The following is a 23,390-nucleotide window of genomic DNA, read 5'->3' as shown; positions in this document are numbered from 1 at the left end:
GCTTTCATTTCCAATTGTGCAACTCCCCACCCCAATAATAACAAAGAAGGAGCCACCTCAGGTGCCAGAACAACTTGATCGGCGTTTGCTTTCATACTATGTACCTTAACGGAGAGGGTGGAGGCAGAAAAACATCTTGGGCCAGCCTGGGTCTGACTTCTCAACAATTTTAGAAACATTGAATTGGTACAGGGACATATAGTTGGGAAGGCCTTCTGTGTTTGTTGATCAATTTGTGAATCCCTACTATTGCTAAAGGCTTCCTAAATAGGTTGTCAAAAAATAAATAAAACAAGGAACTCCCACCCATTTATGCACATCAAAGCTGTAGAGTAGGGGGAATCCATTATTACCTCTGCTTTGTGCTTAAGGATGAATGTTTCCACCACCCACACATTTTTACAATGGATATAGAAACAGCGAGCTGTGTGGGAAGCTTTCTGTAACCTCATTCTCAGAAGTAAATGTTGTGCTTTTCTTACATCACAACTGAAAGATCCTGTTCCAGCACGGGAGCTCTGAGGCACACATGGAGAGCTCTCTTTTGAAACAGCTTCCCTATTCATTTTAACAGAGAGATCCAACCTGTCAAGAGACAAAAAAGGCTCCTACCATATGCATTCCTGTCCATTTTGATTTCCAGATCAGAGTGCCTAGGGATGGGCAGATTTGCCAATTTCAGTTTCTCACTTTTCCTAGCTCAAGTTCAATTCTCCATTTTTCCACATCAGTTTACATTAAAAAAGATTCATCAGCATTTTAGTGCAAATTGCTCCTAATATGTATACATTTATGCCATTTAACGTAACATACATATTTTTTGCAAAGCAAGTTCTCCTAACATAGTCCCCCCCCATGTTATTTCCCCTAATTTCTGCAATTCTTTGCAAAATTTACCCTTGCATGCATTACTTGCCTGGAGAACTGCTTTGCAATATTTGGTAAACTGCTAATTTCGAAGGATGGCTGTGTTTCAGTTTGCATATTGTTTGGGGAGAACAATTTTCATAGGTTTGCCTTAAATGTGAACTGAAGTGACTTTCTCCCCCATCTGTAATTGGATCCCCTGGGATCTCTTCCTATTCAGCCATATGACACACTTACCTGTAAGACCAGCAGCTTCAGCGGACAAGAAAGCACTCCAAGACAAAAGGAAAAACAGGCCAGTTTCTAACATAGGAAAGTCACACAGCTTGGTGAATTTTGTCAAGTGCGAGAGGAAACAACGTTAAGGAAAATGTTAGGAATCAACGCCGCTTGCAGCATTTTGCAGATTTCAAAATTGATCTTGTCACACTGTTTGATACAGGTGCTGGAAAAAAGGCAATCCTCAGAGATCACACATAATGGACTCACAGGCAATTTTGCAGAAGCGAAATAGCGTCTAAGGGAAGTGATTCCAACCACACCTCTCAGATATAAGAAATATAAAAGTAAGGATACCTGGCCCATCAAATAGCTCATCGCCAGGCCAATTCACATGACTTTTAGATGAGGGTATATGAAATGGTGCAACAGGAAGGGGGTACATCATGAGCTCTTGCAATGTGGCTTCCTGATGGTACCAGGATGACATGGGATGGGCACATTGTGCAGCGGCTCCTTCACTACTAAGGTGGCAGAAGAAGGGAAGCCACTTACTGTCTTGTTCTACCAAGTGGGAATAATATTTTGATGAATTCTGCTTCACCAAATTTCTGATGTACAGCAAAAGTTTTTACCTCACTTGGCAGGTGAATATTCCTCAATGAATACATGCACACTGTGGGTAAGCTATGTACCACTTGATAGATCTCTCTCAGACTTTGTGGGGTGAGGCAGGTCTGTGGAGGGATGTGGGGCAGCCAGGTACACTTTCCCCAGGCCTCAGGGGAAAAAGCTGGCTGGGGTGGCGGGCAGCGCTGCCAGGGATTGGCTGCTTTTTTGTTTGAGTTTATAACTTTATTCTAACAAGACTGCCACCCTGGGCCTCAGAGAAGCTCAGCACGGACCTGGGGTGAGGGGACAGAGTTGCAAACAACTTGGATTGTTTGCATTCCTGATAATTTTATGCTTCTGGCAGTCTATGGCATACATTACATTAAAAAATAAGAAACAAACTGTGCTTTGAATGAGTTTTCATCATGAAATTGAAAGAATGGTGTTCCTCACTTTGCTTATAACCATTCATATTCTGAAGCAGTTTAATAAACCACTACGATCATGTGGTCAAATTTAGCTTTAATTTTTCCACATTAGTTCAGTTCAGATGGTGTCTAATTTTATTTCCACTCCTCGTGGCAATGTTTTCAGGTCACAGAAATGCAGCTGTGACAAAGTCAAATGGCAAACAAGATGATCAAGTCAAAATTAGCTCAAGGATTATATTATTCCAGGCTAAGGGGAAGGTCACCACTGGCTCAGTGGAGTTTATTTAGCATTGATTTAAGAAAGAGAAAATTGGCATATTAAGATCTGTTCCAATAAAGCAAAAGGAGGAAGATTAGATTCAAACATTCAGCCGGAATAGCTGTTTCATTCCTTTGGGCTAAAACATGATTTGTGCAGAGTGGTGGGGTGGGGATCTGCCTATTACCTCTCCCCCTGTTGGGATTCTAATGCAATAGCCACACAATACAATTAGAGCACTATGATACCACTTGGAACAGCCATTGCTTCAGATTCTTGGAGCTTGTTTGTTAAGGGTGCTGAGCATGAAGAGGCCCCTATTCTCCTCACAGAACTACAATTCCCTAAGTTCCCTGTGAAGAAGGATTGATAATTAAACTCATTCTGGAAATGGAAGCACTGTGAGGGACATAGGGGTTTCTTAACAATTCTAAGCACTCTCAAGATACTATAGCCCCCAAAATTATTTGGGGGAAGCCATAACTGCTTTTTTGCCCATTCAATCCAGCCGCCCCAAGCTTACACTCTCCAACTGATTGACTGTTGCAGGGCTGGGGAACTGCTGCCCCTCCAGCTGCTGTTGGACTACAACACCCATAATCCTTAACCTTTTGTCGTAGTGGTTTGAGCTGATGGGAGTTGACGTCTAATAACACCTTCAGGGCCGGAGGTTAGCCATCCATGCCCTAGTGCCCCCAGATGTAAAGAATGGAGTGGAAGACCAGAACTCTCCCTGGCTGCAAAGAAACATGAGGCCTTTTTCCTGTGTGCTTTTACTATTTCTGTATATAAACTTCCAAAGTGGAAAGTGGCTTTCTGTTAAGAGAGGCAGGGTCAAGTATCTCTAGGGAGAAACATAAATATGTTTGCATGACAGAAAAACCCAGCGGGAGGAAAATACTCTGAGATATTCAGTTTCATTTGTCAACCAGATGTAATCGTTGATTTTGCCAAATGCCCAGAAAAATATAGGAAACTCCCTAAGTTTTAATATTCTAATAGTCCGGTAATGCTTATTAGAGACATTTAGATTTTACCCTGATCTCATACAAAAGTGCCATCATAATTAATCATAGTTTCTGTCGTAATTCTGTCCTGTCTTCAGGGCCATGTTGAATATGCACATCGAAACACACACACACACACACACACACACACACACACACACACACTGGGGTGTATCCAGGCCTAGTCAAGCTTAGAGGAAGCCCACTGAATCTTAGCCATGGCTAACTTGAATCTCGTTGATTTCCGTCAGTCTACACTTAGTGTGACTGACAGCACAGTCCTAAGCAATCCTAAGCATGTCTGCTAAGAAGTAAGCCCTACTGAATTCAGTGGAACTTGCTCCCAGGTTAGTGGGGCTTAGGGCTGTAGCCTACACTTGGATTTAGCCCATCAGCCACAATCCTATTTGAAGGTGTTGGGTACATGCACTGGATGATATGATTGGCAAAGGAAGGGAATGAAAATCATAAAACTGTTTTCTCCTCCCTTCTACTACTACCTGAGGCCTTAGGAAACCACAGAAAGGGCAGAATGCTCCTGTATTCAGGTCTTGCTTGCATGTTTCCTACAGGCATCCAGTTGGCCATTGCAATAACAGGATGCTGGACTAAATGGGCCCTTCACCTGATCCAGCAGACTCTTCTTAGGCACTTATATATGTTTAAAGCACATGACTTCTCACAAAGTTTATCCCTCCAAGAGCTACAATTGCCAGCCATTTTTACAAAATACATTTCCCAGTATTCCTTGTAGGAAGTCATGTGCTTTAAGGGTGGTATTCAACTAAGCTGTGCTCAGAACAGCGTCACAATAAAATAAGTGGGCCTAACTTGGTCTTGGTCATTAATTTCAATGAGCCTACACTGAGTAGGATTTAGTTGAATGGCTTGTATGCATGTATGGCTTGCATGCAGCTGTAGTCACACATCTGCATAGTTGGCAACAGATGTGGCACAAATGTAACTGCATTTCAGCCGCAGGAACCATTGTCAATTCAAAATAGTGTACGCAGAGAGGTGAAGTTCAGAGTACTACTGAAATCTTGATCAAACAGAAGATAATTGTATTCTTTTGTAGCAACTGCTCTTCCAAACATGTTAAGTTTTGGACATTTGATAACAACCAGCAAAGGATATCAAAGCAGCAACAATGGCATAGGCAGATCCCATAGCAAACGATCCAGCAAAAATCCCTAGAAAATTCCCCACCGACTGGAAGAAGGCGGCAGCGTCAAAGGCATTGGGATTCTCCTTGGGACTGTAAATTGATATTGAACTGAAGGGAGACAAAAAGGAGAGAGGAATAATGAATTCTATCACATGGCACAGAGACTGAAATCAAGAGCTTAAGAATGTACTTTAGCACGGACTGGCAATTGCTCCTCAGGGTTCCTAGAAGATTGGAAAGTCACAGGGAAGATGAAATAAGGGCTTATTTTTTAAGGCAATATTGTGTGTGGCTGTCATTTCCTGCCAGTCAGTAAACATTTTCTTGTGCTACAAGTGTCATAAAGAGTATTATTTCCAAGCCAACTAGACATTAAAACATGGTAGGCATGTAAGGGATCTTCAGGGAAGATAGATAACTTTGAATTACTTATTGGCCATATGTCTTCAGAACAGTGATGCATTCACAAATATTCCTGATAAAAGGGCCACTTTTATTGCTTACCAACAAATGGCCCATACAAATCATGGGACGTACAAAATCTTCGGCAGTGATCTTGTCATAAACCATTATAGTCGTTCCATTCACTAGCTTTACCCTTCATAAACAGAATTGTGAGAGTGTCAACAGCCTTGCAATATGAAGCCCTGGGGAGGCACAGGCCAAACAGTCTCTTGCAGAAAAGAAAACTGTTTCCTCTGCCAGAGGTCCTCTCTTTATAGCCAAGTCTTTGGCTGTTGACACCATTATACTCTTATGGGAAATTAATGCTGTGCCACAATGGGAAGATCATCTACTTAGAGCATTTTCGAGGGCATCAAACTTCCTGCTCACTAGCAGAGACCCGATACCCAGAATGTGAATAATACTGCCAAGCTGGCACACTCTTCTGCTTTCTTTTGTTTTTTTTTGTTAGGCCATTAAATTTAAGAGATACACACACTAGCCTCAAGCATCCCAAATACTAATTAAGAAACATTTCAGATTTCTATGGCCCTTTCAGCTCTTGATGTCTTTTCTGCAGGCTGTCAAAGAGCATTTGGCACAGGATTCTTAATAGCAGTTTGTATTGCTGGAAAATGCTTGGTATTTTATGCATTAAAATTTTACATTTATTTTAAACTGATGTGAATATTTTATGATTATGAATATTAAAGAACTTGTCAGCCCAGCAAACGCATGTACTCTAGTGAGCAACTAGCCAAATGAGATGCAGCAATGGCTTTGTAAAAGCACACTGGGCTAGGTGTCATTTGTGATTTGAAGATGATGAAGGAGTAATGTAAACAATTTCCATTGCCATTTGGTCGTGGCTCACTCCTCTGTGGTCAGCTATCGTGATGCATTGATATAGTTCACGACCCATGTGGTGCATCAGAATGGGAGCCAAGAGCCCGAAAGCTGTAAGCATGCTGCTGCAAAGCTAACATGTAAAATGGATCTAACATTAATTTATCTGAAATATTTTTAATCCACACTTCATCATAACAGGGTGCAATTAAAAACACGCACACACATTAAAATCAGGAACTGCAATAAACCAAAGCATGACTACAAATAAGAGGAGCAGATAAAACTGCAGCAGAATCAATAGCAGCAGTAATGGTCAAAACCCCAGCCAAGATAGTTAAGCCCCATAAAAATCTGCAGGAGTAGAAGAGGTTTCAACTGGCGCCGAAAATTCATCAGAGTCAGTGCCAGCATTGTATATCAACATATCATAATATTTTAGTGATTTCTTATTTGTTTTACTTATATTCTGCTCTGTCCCATGGGCTTACAGTGTCTTACAGCAGCTTTTCTAAATCCCAGTACAACACTCCTCAATGCTGCATTCAAATGAAATTTTAAAGATTTGCGCTGCAGGCATTGGCACTGTCTTTGGATTGACCTAAGTAGCTCACAGTACTTAGGGACAGCAACAAACATTACTGCCCCATAAGGAGGCCCCTGAAAAATGCTCCCACAAGCCAGCAGTGGCTGAAATATCCAAAATCCTTTTACTGCACGGATGGTGCCAACAGCATGGAAAGCCTCCAAACTGGTTTGAGCCACTGCCAGGAACGTGTGGCGCTGGCAGGAAATCTCTCCGTACACACGGTAAGCAGATTTCAAATGTTATAGCCCTTGTATGAAGTGCCACCACGACATAAAAACGTTTTCCGGCAGCCTCCATACAATGGGCATTCTATTTGACTCGGTGCATGAGGATACTTTCATGCATACAACTGTTTGCAAATTACCCAGGGTAGAGATTAGCCTGTAAAAATCCAATGTGTACATAAGCCATTCAGAGAAACAGAAGCAATTCCTGGAGAGGAAAAAAAACCTTATTCAGTCATCATTCCCCCTAACTCAGTTCTAATCATGCAAGACGGGAGAGAGGAGAGTTGGGGTGATCTCACCAATCCCTCCCACTGCATTCCTGATTGTTGATTCCCTGCAGTCCTCTGTGTGTTCAGGTCGCCACATGAATAGTGCTATGTACTGAAGTTATCACCCTGGGCCAGCAGGGGGATACTGTAGATAGTTATGCAAATAAGGGATCGAAAGTGACGTTCAGTGATTGGATAGTTTTAGAAACGTTACAGTAATGTTGTACTGGAGCTCTATATAAGCAGGCTGACTGAACCCTTCAGTTCAGTTCTGTCCTGGCCTGTGAATAAACAAGAGCTGTTTGAAGAATCGCTGTGTCGTCTGATATGTTCACCCACAACTTAACAAATAGAATGCAGTGGAGGTCCCCAAATGATTAGAACCAGAAACATGCAGTGTTGTAAAGCATGCAGGGAGCCAACAGAAGTAGAGCAGGCTCCCTGTCAGAGAAATTCAGCTTGAATGCATGGATGGCTTAAGGGCTGACCCACTGAGAATACAAGGGCAGGGAATAGGCCAATGATCACACCTCCACTCACACACACCCTTGGATGACTGCAATCATAGGATGTTGAACAACCAAACAGATACAGAATGTGTTCTAAACCCACTTCACAATCATTCTGCAGCTGGGTAGAAGCTGCATCATGGTTTTTGCCTATGCTACCACATGGCAGAGGGACACAGGTGGCGCTGTGGGTTAAAGCCTCAGCGCCTAGGACTTGCCGATCGAAAGGTCGGCGGTTCAAATCCCTGCGGCGGGGTGCGCTCCCGCTGCTCGGTCCCAGCGCCTGCCAACCTAGCAGTTCGAAAGCACCTCCGGGTGCAAGTAGATAAATAGGGACCGCTTACTAGCGGGAAGGTAAACGGCGTTTCCGTGTGCGGCTCTGGCTCGCCAGATGCAGCTTTGTCACACTGGCCACGTGACCCGGAAGTGTCTCCGGACAGCGCTGGCCCCTGGCCTCTTAAGTGAGATGGGCGTACAACCCCAGAGTCTGTCAAGACTGGCCCGTACGGGCAGGGGTACCTTTACCTTTACCTTTTTACCACATGGCAGGAGCTTTCATTGCAGCTTGTTCTCATTAGTGTCTTTCTTCAGGAGTACTACAGTGCTAGCAGTACTGCTTGGGCAGTGTGTATGGAGGTCCTGGGCTGCCCAGACGACAAGACCCCACTCTCAGCTTTGCTGATGTGATCCAAAGGAAAGGAGAGCAATACGTTTGACACTGGGTTGGCTGCAGGAGGCGTACAAGGCACCATCCATCCGTCTTAGGGATGCAACTCCACATTTGTGTAGGGTTTACTCATTAGCCTTTTCTTCTCCTGAAGATATTCCACAAGGCGGTGGAAGTTTAGTATCAGAGTTTCCCTTCTCCTAGTTGAGCTACATTCTCAGGTTGTTGAGCCTTATCTGCCTCTCACTTTCCTCTAGAGAACACACAGAAACCACCTTCTTGATCATTGGACCCACTATTAGTTAAGTTCACTCAATCCTCTGGAGCCTGTTTTCACATGCAGGATAAGACCCTAACTCACCAAGGGTTTGAGATCCAATGGCTACCCTCACCTGGTATAGCCAACCAGTTGAAGCTGTTCCCAGTCTGTGGCCACTATCCCATGTTGACAGCTTCTAGGAGCCACAGGTGAAAACTAAGTGCACCTGGTAGAGGTCCTAATTTGTGGTATAGGGGGTCAAAATTAAAAAATGACCCCCACCCCATGCCCTGAAAACTGCCCATCACGAAACAGGACCAACAACATTTGCTACCACCTCTAGTTTCCATGGCTGATCCCCAACATCTACTGAAAGAAATACTTTTACCAGCATCTGTGGTTGAAGACTGTGGGAGGAAAACAAAATAACAAACTGCCAAAGTAGGCAGCACATTGTGAAATAATCTATTATGGGTTTTTTTTTCTCAGACCTGGCAGAGCACTTTCTGTTTCTATGTAATTGTTTTTAAACTGTGTAATTTTCTTTGATGTTGCTACAAAGCAAGAAACCCTGAAATGAATGGAACTGGGGGAAAAAGTCACAACTCATTCACTGTAGTTTCATCTGAAGTACCTTTGCATCTTTAAGTACCTAAGTACCACAAAAACAGCTGGAGTGGCTCTCACAAAATGCCACCATAATACAGATTTGAGTTCTGAAAATAACTATGTTGTTGGGATGTTGTTGTTGTTCTGGGTGGAGGGGGTCATTCACAGCCAATGTGAGCAAGCAGGTGCCAGGTGATAGGGTGGCTGGCATGCCCAACTAAAGAGTTTTTAAAAATTCATTTTAGGAGAAGATCTGCTGCTGAGTGGTAGAGCACTCATTTTGTACAAAAAAGATCTCAAGTCCAATCCTTGGCATTTCCACAGAAAAGAATGAGGTGGAATAATGTAATGCTGATGTAATTTATGTAATTCGTGTAATTTCACCACAACAAGATGAATAACATAATTCTGGGTGAAAGACATATTGCAGTAGAACAGAAACAGTGCTGCTTGCACTGAATACAGGGCAGAATGGAAAACGATGCTTTCTTACAGCCCTACTTCAGACTTGCAGGATTGACACTGTTTTGTTTTTTTTAATTCACCAGAGCCTAGAGAGGGCTGAATGCCTTAGAATTAAGGAACATGTTATCTCTGAACACATGGTCAGGAATTTCCTCCTAGGACATAAACTGAGCTCACAGTCCTGTAACATAAAAGTTCACTCCTAGCTTTCTTCATCTCAACAGCATAGTTCTGAAGGAAAATTCTTCCTTTGGGAAAAAGGATGGAATATAAATTGAATGAATTTATAAATAAAGCCTTTAGAGCTTGATACATGTGGAAATCGTGCTTGGCCCAGGATTCCCTATGTTGGAATAATCAACAGTCCTTAATTAACACCCACTGGACTGTGGGGAGGGGAGCTACTAAATGGTTAGTGTATCTGTGAAAGGGTAGCTGGGTGGCCATTCTGAATTGTGAGTTTACTTTCTCTTTGTTTCTGCTGTAACCAGTAATGAAAGATTGTTGCTAAAATAGATTTTTTAAAAATCAGTTTAAACAGATGTGCATGTCTTCCTTCCAGTGAGAGGAAAAACAACAACAACTGTTCAGCAACACTCTACACACGTACATCAGTTGGTGGGGTGTGTATGTAGATGTGCATGGTGTCAACAGTGAAGCCACTTCAATACATGAAGGTTGTCTGAATGTCTCTGGTATGAACAATATAAAGGGATGGATTGCTATTTTTTTACTGCCTTGTCCGTGAATTTGCAGTCCTTTAGAGAGAATATTGAGTAACTTGTAATACATTTACATTTACATTTCATGAAAGAAATCAATTCAAGGAGTGCAAGGTAATATAATATGAGTCTAGGGTTTACTAACTCTTTCCCCCCAATGGGAATCCTGTTTTCCCCACAACATTTAGCAGATGAAATTTCCTGGTGTGGAGATGTGGCAAAAAGCTTCAGTTTCTACATTTTGTGCCTATATAGGCAGTTGCTACAGTTTCCTTTGTCAAGGGGATTTTTCTTTTTTTGCCAACTGCACACCAGCCCCAACAAATTATTATCATTTTCTTAAACATAAAACAACCCACAAGGAGAAAAATAAAAGCCTAAACTGCCCTTACAATTTTCAAAAGGAGCGACATCGCTGCTTGTGAACTGAAACAAACCCACTTTATCAGTTGATGCTAATTAAACAAGAAGACATGACAAGAGGGGCCTATCAGGCAGATTATGGCACCTTGAGTGCATTGTGAAGCATAGTGCCGAAAGCTGTGTGTCAGCAGCCACCCGAGAACGGCAATAAGCCTCCCTGAAATTCACTGCCTCAAATCCCTTGTACCATAATGAAATGGAAACGATAAAGATAAGGCTAAAAGGATCTAGCACGGCATTTGCTGCGCTTAGGGATGCTGCATAAGCCTTGCTCATTATCAGCTGCAGTACGACTGGAGAAAGGCACATTTGTGTTACTAATTCATAAAACTAAGTGAAAGAGTCGACCAAAAATTCTGCCGTGTCCGTAATTCCAGGATTACTGCATTCAAAGAGGCTCTGTGGAGCTCAGAAACGTTGAGTTACTAGAATATTGCGAGTTGCACACGGGCTGATTTGTTCAAGTTTAAATGAGGCCTGAATCTGGGCTAGACCTGAGCAGATCATTGAAACATATACGTCACTGTTATAAGTATGGAAGCAGAAAGAACCCTGCTTGCCTTTCATAGAGTATGGAGTCATGATACTCTGGGCTTGTACAAATAAGCATTTGGAATAATGAAACTGTGAGCGCTTTAAAGGGAAGAATTTGTTTCTTAGTGGCAAGTATATGTTTTGTCTGCTGAAGGTCCCTGGTCTCCAAGTAAGACTGGGAAAGACCCTTGCCTGAACTCCTGGAGAACTGCTGCCAGTTCGTGCATACCCTCCAACATTCCTCAGATGAAAATAGGAACATGAGAGCCAGTGTGGTGTAGTGGTTAAGAGCGGTAGACTCGTAATCTGGTGAACCGGGTTCGCGTCTCTGCTCCTCCACATGCAGCTGCTGGGTGACCTTGGGCTAGTCACACTTCTCTGAAGTCTCTCAGCCCCACTCACCTCACAGAGTGTTTGTTGTGGGGGAGGAAGGGAAAAGAGAATGTTCGCCGCTTTGAGACTCCTTAAAGGGGAGTGAAAGGTGGGATATCAAGTCCAAAATCATCATCTTCTTTTTCTTCTTCTTCGTCCAAACATTTCTCATTCCCCCGCAACTGACCGTCCTCAGCCCCCAATTTCCCACATCCAAAGAACATTTCCTATCAGAAGAAGGGCAGGTGCCACCAACGGGACACAGCACACATGCCATCTACTGTCCTGAGAAAACCCCTTAAGCCCAATTTTATTTTATTCTTTGGTAGATTTCCAAAAAGAGAAACACAAACCAATAAATATATCTTCAGAGGTGTCCAAAACAGTGCAGTTTGGAATGGTTTGGTCTGCCATCTTTATTTAAAATGGCTCACCTTCCACAAAACACATTCCTGTTTGTTTATATCCTTCTTAAACTGTAGAAACAAGAACTTGGCATAGTACTCCAGGTGAGGTCTGTACCACTACATGTTGTGAGCTGGCTGCAATACTTCTCTTGATGCAGCTTAGAATTCCCCTGACTGGTTTAGCCTCCTCAATCCTCGTATCCGGCTTGCTGCTTACTGAGCACTCTAGATCCTTTTCTTACATTCTGCTGTCAAGCCAGATGTCACCCATCCTGATTTTGCTTACCAAACTGCAGAACATGATTGGCATTTCCCCCTTTCTGCTAAATGACATCACCTAGCAGCAACGCAACAAGACTGTTTTGAACAATGATGAGCTGGCTGGCATCTAAGAGGATCAACGCTCAACATGAGAAAGTGAAGCCTTACCATGGCAGGTATACGATGCTGTTCAGTGTTAACCCTCTGGGACAGAAGCAGCAAATGCTTTCCTTCAGCTCACGATACTCTGCATGGCATGCTTTATTGCTCTGCTATTTGCAAAGTGAAGAACACTGTTTTATAGCATGGCAATTGGAACACCTAGGTGGGAAATCATTCCTTGGCAGAGTACTGTACTAAAAGCAGGAACATAACTCCTCTGAACACAATATCCAACCTATCCTTAACCTTATTCACTGACACTGAAACACAATATACTCATTTCTCCTTGGAAAACAGCCCATTTCTATAGGTGGCAGTTGACTAACAGTTTTGATGTATTTATTTTATGCCTTTCACCCCTTCTTTTCCTAAGCAAAGGAGGGTGGGGTGCTTTTTTGGGGGGAGTAGAAAGGCTAGCATAAGACAGCACACTAAGACACTTGACTGCATATTCTGGCATTGCAGGGGGTTGGACTAGATCAGGCATCCCCAAACTTGGCCCTCCAGCTGTTTTGGGACTACAACTCCCATCATCCCTAGCTAACAGGACCAGTGGTCAGGGATGATGGGAGTTGTAGTCCCAAAACAGCTGGAGGGCCGAGTTTGGGGATGCCTGGACTAGCTGACCCTTCCAACTCTACAATTCTGTGATTCCACAATTTTTAGAAAAATTTACAACAGAAATAAAACTTTAAAACACACACCTATTTAATCTGACATTCTGCCACACATCTTAAAAAGCAGAGACATCACCTTGCCAACAAAGGCCCATATAGTTAAAGACATGGTTTTCCCAGTAGTGATGTATGGAAGTGAGAGCTGGACCATAAAGAAGGCTGATCACCGAAGAATTGATGCTTTTGAATTATGGTGCTGGAGGAGACACTTGAGAGTCCCATGGACTGCAAGAAGATCAAACCTATCCATTCTTAAGGAAATCAGCCCTGAGTGCTCACTGGGAGGACAGATCATGAAGCTGAGGCTCCAATACTTTGGCCACCTCATGAGAAGAGAAGACTCCCTGGAAAAGACCCTGGTGTTGGGAAAGATTGAGGGCACAAGGAGAAGGGGACGACAGAGGACAAGATGGTTGGACAGTGTTCTCGAAGCTACGAACATGAGTTTGACCAAACTGCGGGAGGCAGTGGAGGACAGGAGGGCCTGGCGTTCTCTGGTCCATGGGGTCATGAAGAGTCGGACACGACTAAATGACTAAATGACTAAACAACAACAACAACATTCTGCCACACAGTAGGTACAAAGTTTCTATTTGGCACAATACCTCTGGTCTCTCATGAACATCATTCTCTTAAGAATATACATTTTTGGAACTGAAAGGTCGAGGAGTTCAGTGGCTCCATCACTTGCCCATCACTTGCTCTGCAACCACTGGGGCCCTACCTGGTGTACTTGCCACCATCAGAGCTGCTGGGTGCAAGGCTGTTGATGTAAGGCATTGCATATTTGGGAATCTTACACGGTGGCCCTCCACTGTGGAAGAGCAAAGCATTGACTCAGCTCCCATAATAAGTAGCACCACAGGTAAAACACTTTGGGAGAAGGAGGCAAGAACATGAGAAAAGCCCAGGTGGATCAGGCCAAAGGCTCATCTAGTCTAGCATCCTGCTCACACAGTGGCCCACCAGATGTCTATGAGAGGCCTGCGAGCAGGATCTGAGTGCCACAGTGCCCTTCCTAAAGTGAGTAATTGGCAGTAAGCAGCAGTGCCATGTGGGGGCTCTGCTGGCTGTGGCAGGAGCAACAGGCAGCATTGGTATACTATAGCTCTGATGGTGGAAGGGTGGGAGCAGCAACCAGTAGCAACAGTTGATGGGATGGGCTGAGGCCCAGCAGCAACATAATGCTGAGGGCCAGCCAGTGATGACACAGCCCAATACAATTGCTCAAAAAGCCACAGTTGCCACTGAATGCCCAAAGCAATTCAATACATGACAGTTGGCAGTCCCATGACTTGAGTTTACGCATAGCAGTTAAGCAAAGTTTGAGTCCCAAACCCACAATTTCTAGAGGCCCTTCCTAAGATGCTGGGTTTACAGGTATGATTCACTCCAGGTAGTTAAGTTCTAACAGGTCTGGAAATATGTAAACCACCAGTGTTCAGTGATCATGTGTGAGAGATAAGACCCTCTTCTCATGCTTTGTAGATGTTTACCCAGGATATTTTCATGTTGTCAGTTTAAATTTATGTATGCAGCATTTGAATAGGAGAGCAATCAAGATTGATTTCTGTTCTGTGTCACATGGCCTACATTTACTAAGTGGACAAGGGAAATGCACTGAAACCTGAATAGAATGAGGAATGCAGCTTTTTAAAGAGAAATTCTGTACCCACAAACCCGTGTTTTACAGAGATAGATGGTTACTGCATCATAACACCAGGATGAGTAATGAACACTCTACTGGCCCAGGTAAGGTATGTCACTTGGAACACTTGCCAACCACTCTTACTTTCTGAATCTTTTGGTCTGGTGCACTGTATGGCACCATTCAGCCTTTGCCAACCTGGCACATGGACTGATTGGGGATGATGGGAATTGTGGTTTAAATTACCTGGAGGGCACCAAGTTAGCAAAGGCTACCTTAATATCTCAAGCCAAGTAGTGACAAGATCTTGGTTGTTGTTTTTTTTATGGCAGCATTTTGACACCCCCTGCCTATTCTGGGATGGGCACTTATACATCACCAAAATAATGAAATATATTGGTATATAATTTGCATATGCTGATCTATGTTTATAGACACACGTTTGGAAATAATTGCCACAATTTAAATAGATATTAAAAGAAAAACTCACCATAGTGGATAGATGGATAGTGGGGGGACCGGTTAGGTGTCCTGTGGGCAGGGTTGGATTTAGGTTTGATGAGGCCCTAAGCTACTGAAGGGAATGGGGCCCTTTATATGTCCAGCTGTCCTTTGTCAACAACAAATTGTTTTTGTTTGTTGAATATATGATACATGGTAATTTATGGACCTAATAGGCTTTGTCCATGGAGTTTTCTTGGCAGGGATACTGGAGTAGCTTGCCAGTTCCTGCTCCATGTGGATCACGTTTGGTCCAGTCCATCTTGGGTGGCCCTGCACGGCATAGCTCATAGCTTCTCTGAGTTATTTAAGCCCCTTCACCACATCAAACCTATCCATGTTTAAGGAAACCAGCCCTGAGTGCTCACTGGAAGGACAGATTGTGAAGCTGAGGCTCCAATACTTTGGCCACCTCATGACTCCCTGGAAAAGACCCTGATGTTGGGAAAGATGGAGGGCACAAGGAGAAGGGGTTGACAGAGGACGAGATGGTTGGACAGTGTTCTCGAAGCTACCAACATGAGTTTGACCAAACTGCGGGAGGCAGTGGAAGACAGAAGTGCCTGGCGTGCTCTGGTCCATGGGGTCATAAAGAGTCGGACACGACTAAATGACTAAACAACAACAACAACAACAGGTATCTAAAGCCATTTGCACATAACAGATAGGAGCCTACAGAACACAAAGCACTGTTGCTGTATGTAGGTTTTATTTTATTTTATTTCTTATCTTATATTTTGGAAATGTGCATCCAGTGTTTTTTCTCCCTTTAATTTTGGGGGTCGCCCAAGAGAGTGGGGCATGAAGCTATAGCTTGTTAGCTTATACATAAATCCAGCACTGCCTGTAGGGTTGCTTTGTCTGATGGCCAGATGTACTAACTGTTGGTAGGCAACCATTCTGGTGGTTCTTAAACCAGACTTGGAACAGCAGCCCTTCAACAGAGGATGCCTTCACACAGAGGTCTGTCCTCTGTGAAGTGCGACACATGGCCACCCTAGCCTGGTGGGAGGTAATTTAAGCAGGAACAGGGCTACCAATGGAACTTGCAGCTCAGGTCTCAGTACACAGGAATAGGCCATCACATGCACTTCACAATATAAGAGGTGAAATGGAGCTATGTTCCCGCACACTCTTTTAATCTAAAATTGAAAATCTATCATGAAACAGGAGAAAAGGAAAATATTTCTGTGAATTCAATCCAATTCAAGCTGCTCTGTTCCATCATGTATGAAATACATTCTTCATGCAAATTTCCCCAAATAGTCTACAGCAGAGCAACTTATCTCTCCCCCACCCAATTCTTTAGCATTCAGTAGAAAACTGTCCATAGCACAAAGTAATTTACCAAACCTGGATTGAATACCAAAGTTTATAGCAGAAAGCATGTTCAGAATTTAGTGAGTGAAGAATGAAGCATTTAAGTCTAAACTTTCTTTTGAGGGCTTTGCAGCCTTAAGAGAAGTAGGGAAGAAATCCTTTTCCTCCCGCAAGAAATGCTATATGCCAGACACAGCTTTCTCTGAGAATCCTGTCTTCAGGAAAAGTTGGAGCTTCTGGATATTAATAAAATGAAGGAGATATTTGTCCTTGGGGGTGAAGCATATATATTAACAGATTACATTCTTTACTTTCCAAAAGTTTTTTTTTAAAGAAATAAAAATATTAACACTCCAGTGTTAAAAACGAAATCAAAGACTAGAGAGCACCTTTTTCTACTAGATATTCTTGAGCCATTCGAATCTCTGAAACAGAATTTTATCTGTCTGTCAGATTGTGTCTGTACGTACATAAGCAAGTACAATATAAATTACATCAGCAAAATAAAGTATGCATGGTATAATGGACAAACTAAAATCCCCTTCAAAGCAGGGCTGTAGCAATTTTGCCTAGAGAATGATGCTTGATATCCCAATACTTACAATTTACTTGGTATGAAATCAATTTTAAGAAATAAATACATTTGATACCAAACTTTTCCAATTTGGCTGTGACATGCTGGGAGTTCTGTACTGTGGTTTTTTGGGTTTTGACTTTGTTCAAGACAAGATGGGAGAACGTGGCAGGAAAGGGCAAAAAAAACCAGTGGATGCGAGGGATTAACATCACCTCCATTCACTGCTTCTCTTCTTAAAATGGCAGCTTCACTCCACCCCTGTTTTGCACATTTGACAAGAATTAAAGATTACTGAAAGAGTTTCCATAAGTAACAAAAGTACATTCAGTGTCTCTGTTTTTAAATTGAAGAATTCTTTATGCAAATCAATTACTGTAAGTTTGAGACATTTTTTGTTGTAGCAATGTGAGGTTGAAGGGGAAAGGGAGAGGAGGAGTGAGAGAGGAGAAAGGGGAGGGGAGAGAAAATTAGGAGAGGGGAAGGGGAGGGAGAGAGACATTGAACTTTCATTCTTTGCATAGTATATGAGTGGAGTTTTTTGCCAGTGTCACGCGGATAGGTGTCTATTTTGTTGCTAAGCATGTAATTGTGCCACGAAGAAAAGAAAAAATGACAAGTGTTATTTTTTAAAAAATAAAGCAACACATATTTCCTTAGCTCTCATACACACAAACACATACTTAAAAGTAAAAACAACAACTGACAACTAGTTTTTGGGCACACTCAGTCTGGAGTGCAGTTTTACCTACTGTGTAAAACTATTGACCCACCCTAGATTCAGTCACCTACATTTAATTTTTTTAACTGTTTGTCCACTTTGAAAACAACACAGGAGTATTGCATTCAAAATAACCAGCATTGTCTGTACAATATATTATTCTGATAGCCTCGTTGCCTTCACAAATGTTAGTTCCACTTCTACTGTTCTATAATAAATGGTTGCAGCTGTTGCCATGGTAATTCATTTTTTAAGTGTCAAAGTGAAGACATGAAAAGCAGCTGCTATCGCAAGAGCACCACATAAATCCAGATGTGGATTGTCTTCTCATTTCTAGCAGTGATGACACAACAAATCCCTGATTGGGCCTCTGTATAATGTGACTGGATATTCTGATCCAAATTTCAAATCAAAAATCAAAGCAGTGAGGAAAGTTTTCAAGCTCCTTTTATTTTCTATTTATTTATCAAATAAAATACCCCCCCCACATTTTGAAAGCCATAGATGGTTTAATTAGCCAAGAGGAATGTTTATGACTGGTACCTAAATATATGTTACAAGCCTGCATAATTTACTCTGGGGTAATTATGTGGGTGCAACTTACCCCTATTCCAAATTCCATTCAGGAGCAGAACTACTGCCAGCCTTTGGAATAGAGTTTGACTCACACCAGATTTCTTGTCAGTGTATGTTTCACTGGGTTGCTAGGTCAGGTGACTGAGCTGAAAGGGTTTGCAATTGATTTAAGTCTGCCCCTGCTCTCCTCTGCCCCCAGGACAACCCTGGAGACTTACCCCCAGCCTTGGCTCAGACAGCTTCAGCTGAGCCCTGTCTGAGCTGGCATGGAGGACTTATGCCAATGTATCTCTGGCTGAGCTGAGATGAAGGATTAGAGCTGGCATAGCCCAGGTTCACCCAGAGATGTGCCTCTTCCAAACTTCCAAACTCCATACATCCTGACAGAGCTTGGGTTTGAACTGTTCCTTAAAGAACTGATGCCAGGGATATAGGATGCTGGGGCACAAACTTGCAAGAATTAGAACACTGTACTTGGGGTAGTCAGGTTTCAGTTTTGTCTGTGACTTGTGAAACCATGGGTTTTCTTCAATTCTGTAAAACTCACAAACTTCTCTTGCATCTACTGTTGATTTTTAAGCATTCTAGACACGAAAACAGTATTTTGACTTTAATTCACCCTAGATTATTAGGAGTTGAAGGTCTTGCTATGTGTCATTTGGAAAGTAAATCTCCTAGGCTTGCAGTGAAAGTTTTCAATTTAACCTTTAGTCTTTAAGCCATGCAGCGCTAATGATCTCCATGCAGATAACACACAGGCAGGCTTCTGACTATTTTTTAGGCTTCTGATTTCAACGAAGTACAAAGGCAGATCCCTAATCTGATGTTTATTTCCTTTCAATGTGTTTTCTTCAATACCTGCTTTTAAAAGGAAAATCAGAAAAACATTCCTAGGAAGCTCATTCCTTAGCTTTGCACTTGAAAGGAGTAAAAACATTGTTATCTCTTCATTCTGGATTCTGATCAGTTCAGGAACAGGCAAATTACATACCTGTAAACCTAAAGTATCCAGACCAAAAACTGCAAAACAACATGAATCCATGCACAGAAGTTCTATGACCTTCATCAACATCATCAGCATCATTGTTATCATAATAGCGCAGTAGCAATCACTTGACATTACTCGGGAAGCATAGAAGTAATATACACTATCTTACTAAGCCTTTCCATTACAGTGGTACCTTGGGTTAAGTACTTAATTTGTTCCGGAGGTCCATTCTTAACCTGAAACTGTTCTTAACCTGAAGCACCACTTTAGCTAATGGGGCCTCCTGCTGCTGCCACGCTGCTGGAGCAAGATTTCTGTTCTCATCCTGAAGCAAAGTTCTTAAACTGAAGCACTATTTCTGGGTTAGCGGAGTCTGTAATCTGAAGTGTATGTAACCTGAAGCGTATGTAACCCGAGGGACCACTGTAGTCCTCTTCCTGTGCGCCACTATCTTCCCCTCTAAACCAGTTGTTGGTTTCTCCTAACCCCCCCAGAGTAGACTTGGTGGGTGAGCAGGTGGGCATGCAGAGAAAGGGAAAGGAAGTGCCACAGTATAGTCAAAAATTCTTGCACTACTTGTTGCATGCCACCCACTGCAACAAAGGAGATCTAGACTGTATAACCAGTCGGTGAAGCTGAAAATATTTTATTTATGACACCTTCAGCTATCCACAATCTTTCCCACTGTGCCCAGCAAGAGCTCATACTGAACATTTCCCTGGCCCCTCTTTCTTTTCGACTGTGCTAGTGGGTGATCTGTAGAACAATGTGAAAGATAAACTTATCCACAGGACTTGCTTGCTGATGAGCTGCTTAAACTGAGATTCAGAATGAAAATGTCATATGTGTGACAATGACACTATTTTGTGTGTGTGTGTGTGTGGGGGGAGATCAGAGAAACAAGAGGGGTGAACGACTCCAACAGCAGAATTCTGGATAGATTCAGAGGACGGAGGTGAAGTGGGTCCCACTTACGAGTTTGAAGTCGAAGATCATGGATGAAACAAGCTTTGAACACTTGAAATGTTCATACCCCGCTTCTTGCTATTAGAGATGCACCTCATCTAATCAACTCAAGATGACAATATAATACGTGTTTCTCCTTGTTTTGATATAAAGCTCTCTCCACATCCTGACTCCAAGTAAAATGTCACGGGGGCATACTTTTCAGAATATTGAAAAGAAAGAATGTTTGTGGAATTCAAGCACTCCTAAGTTCACAGACAAGTGTAGCATCATTTATGCTAATTTTGAACACTGCACTTCAAAGAGGATTGCCATTGGTGGGAGAAGAATGAATGGTAACAGAAAGCTTGCTCTGTACCTGTGCTAGTGTATTCATTCAAGAAGACTGGCAAACCTTTATGAGTATTTACTTCCAGAAGCAGGTCTTTGGTAAAGAGCTCACTGGAGAGGACTAATTAAACATGACTGAAGAACACTTCAAGGTCCTGTGGACCTGTGTGAACAATGCTAAACAGAATTTAACTCCACACACAATTATCTTGCTCTTGGAAAAGCTGCTATATTCACTGGAGAAAGGTTATTTGGAAAAGCAAAACAAAATCTGGAAAGGCTTAAAAACAGGAGAGGAAAATGAGAGGGGGTGGAGATCTTCTCCCCAAACAATCTGAGCTAAAGTAGTGTGTACTTTAGTTCTGAAGTGTTCCCAGTAGAAATCTCTGAAATGAGGCATCTTTGATGTCAACACGGTCACTTGTAGTAAATAATTGACTTTTGGAAGTGATTTGCAAGCCTCGTAAAGCAGTGCTCCTAATTTTGAGCTAGCAAATTCATATTTTTCAGTGTTATCAATCTATTTGTGGATAAGTGGATGGAAATACCTGTGCACTGGTATGATTTGATAGGACATGACAACTGCAGGCATTCCCAGATGATTTGAGCTAAGTTACAGTTTCATACATCCCTGAGGGCAAACTCTATGACAGAACTCTCTGAAATCCATTCAGGTTTAACAGGCAAGCAAACCAGCAACACAGGGCTATGCATTTACATGTTATTTAGATATATAATCTGATGTATTCAGAAGGCTCAATATCCTAAGCAATTGTGTAATGAGAGATTAGGAGTGAATATAAGGTATCAGGTAACAATCCAATTAAAATGGCTGAAGCATAACAAATGAAACAACCCTAAACCTAATTCAATATTGTCCCTCAAAGCTTCTGAGAAAAATAAAACCTGCAAATGAAATACACCGGTTTAGTTTGCATATCACAAAAATGTATGCTATTGCTTGTATTTGATAATGGCGACAAAGGACTGAATCCTATGAGGGATTGGTTCCCAAATCAAGGAATTGAGATGCTTAGCTGTTCTGGATAGGACTGCACTCCTTCTGAAGGACCAGGTACATAGTAATGCTAGATTGATCATTGTCATGAGAGTTCCAAGTGACCATTATGGCATGGAGTGCTAATTACCAATTTTGGTTGGTATGACAGCTGCACCAATTCCTGAACTGGCATAGACTGAGGCCTCACATCTGTATTACTGTAACGCACTCTATGTGCTGCTGTCCTCTCCCAGCAGCTACAGTCACAGCAGTGAGTGGCGCATCTGGCCATGCACATATTATACTGGTACATAGGAATCTACATTGGTTACCTATGTATCTGTCCAAGAATGTCAATTGCATTCTTCAATATTTCTTATAGGCATAAGAGAAACAGGTATTCTCTTCCCATCCCTTCCCATTCCCATTTGGATTGTGTTGGGCAGGCATTATATGTTCCCCAAAGCAGGTGGTAAAGGAACACAATAAGAAGTCATTAGTAATTGCTCCCAGTGTCTATAAACAGGGATGGGAACACAGTTGGCCCATGAACCTTCAGTTGTGCAGGCCTGACCTAGAGACTAACTCATATGCAAGGCTAGGGCATGGATAATGTGAGATGCTGGGTTTGCTTATTCCTTCTTATGAAACATACCTTATATGTTTGATTCACAGACTCAGGCAATTGGAAGGGACCCCAGAGATTATATTATCATGTACATTTTCCTGAGACATTTTCCTTCCTTCCATCTAAAACATTTGTGGCAGGCTACTTCTTATCCTCTTCCGCATTTCCAAAATCCACATCTTCCCTAGGTAGTTGATTCCACTGTGGAGTTGTTTTTAAATTCAGAAAGAATGGATATAGTTAATTGTTCTGAGATCTTTTGAAATATTTAAAGCATATTGATATGCCACCCCTCTCTTCTTTTCATCCTGTCTAAGTATATTTAGGATCAGCACACTGTAGAAGAATAGCGACTGACTTTTCTGAGAGCAAGTATAATGAGCTCCTCAGTCTTTCTTGCAGTGGCTTTCTCTGTACTTATTTGAAGGTCTCCTTTGAATCCTTGTCAGTTTGTTGACATTTGGCTTGAAAGGCAAGAATGAACAGGAGTACCCCAAAACAGAATGAAAGTTGAGTAGTTCCTGAGACTTTGAGTGCTTCTAGGAATCCTGTTTATCGAGCATTCATCCTGATTCATTTGAGGGAAAGTGAGATGACATTGGCTATTTAATGAGCAGTCATCCCAATTCATTTGATGAGAGGCTGGGTGCATCAAAGCAAGTGTTATCCCTCACTTCCAATGCTTTTGCCTGTCACTTTCCACATCACACAAAGGCCAATAGTTGGGGAAGGTGAGTTTCTTGTGCAAGATCTCTCAATCTGCTTTAACTGCAAGGCCTGAATTTGCCAGAATGTGAATAACTGCAACATCAAAACAGCAACAGTCTGGAAGCACCCTTGGGTGTGACGTTCCTGTTAATAAAACTGGAGAGGTGTGAAAAATCACAGATTAAAAAAAAGCAGTATTGTGATAGTGCAACCTCTTAGTGATGCTGTTACAGATGGTTCCTATCCGTCTACTACTGATGGAGAGGAAAGGAGTATCTTCCTTACAGCTTAACACATGCCCTACTGTAACAGAGCTTCATCAATGTGCTTTTCCTGTTAACAGTATTGTTCTAGACATCTGCGTGCAGTATGGACAATTCACTATTATTATTAGTGGCAGGTGTGTGTGTGTGTGTTGCTAAATA

The 23,390-nt window shown here is 42.3% G+C and overlaps 1 protein-coding gene across 1 annotated transcript in view; it reads right to left on the bottom strand.

Annotated features, from left to right (window-relative positions):
- SLC9A9 (solute carrier family 9 member A9) overlaps positions 1 to 23,390 on the bottom strand; it is a 260,732-nt gene that overhangs the window by 149,621 nt on the left and 87,721 nt on the right. The window contains exons 7-8 of the mRNA XM_081911454.1: positions 4,533 to 4,671; positions 1,105 to 1,210 (exon numbers count right to left, since the gene is read on the bottom strand). Coding sequence (XP_081767580.1) covers positions 1,105 to 1,210; positions 4,533 to 4,671 — 245 coding nt within the window. The remainder of the gene's footprint in view (positions 1 to 1,104; positions 1,211 to 4,532; positions 4,672 to 23,390) is intronic.

The sequence above is a fragment of the Podarcis melisellensis genome, assembly GCF_964234715.1.
Source record: "Podarcis melisellensis genome assembly, chromosome: 5".
Lineage (NCBI taxonomy): Eukaryota > Metazoa > Chordata > Lepidosauria > Squamata > Lacertidae > Podarcis > Podarcis melisellensis.
This window is presented reverse-complemented; position numbering and strand designations above follow the sequence as displayed.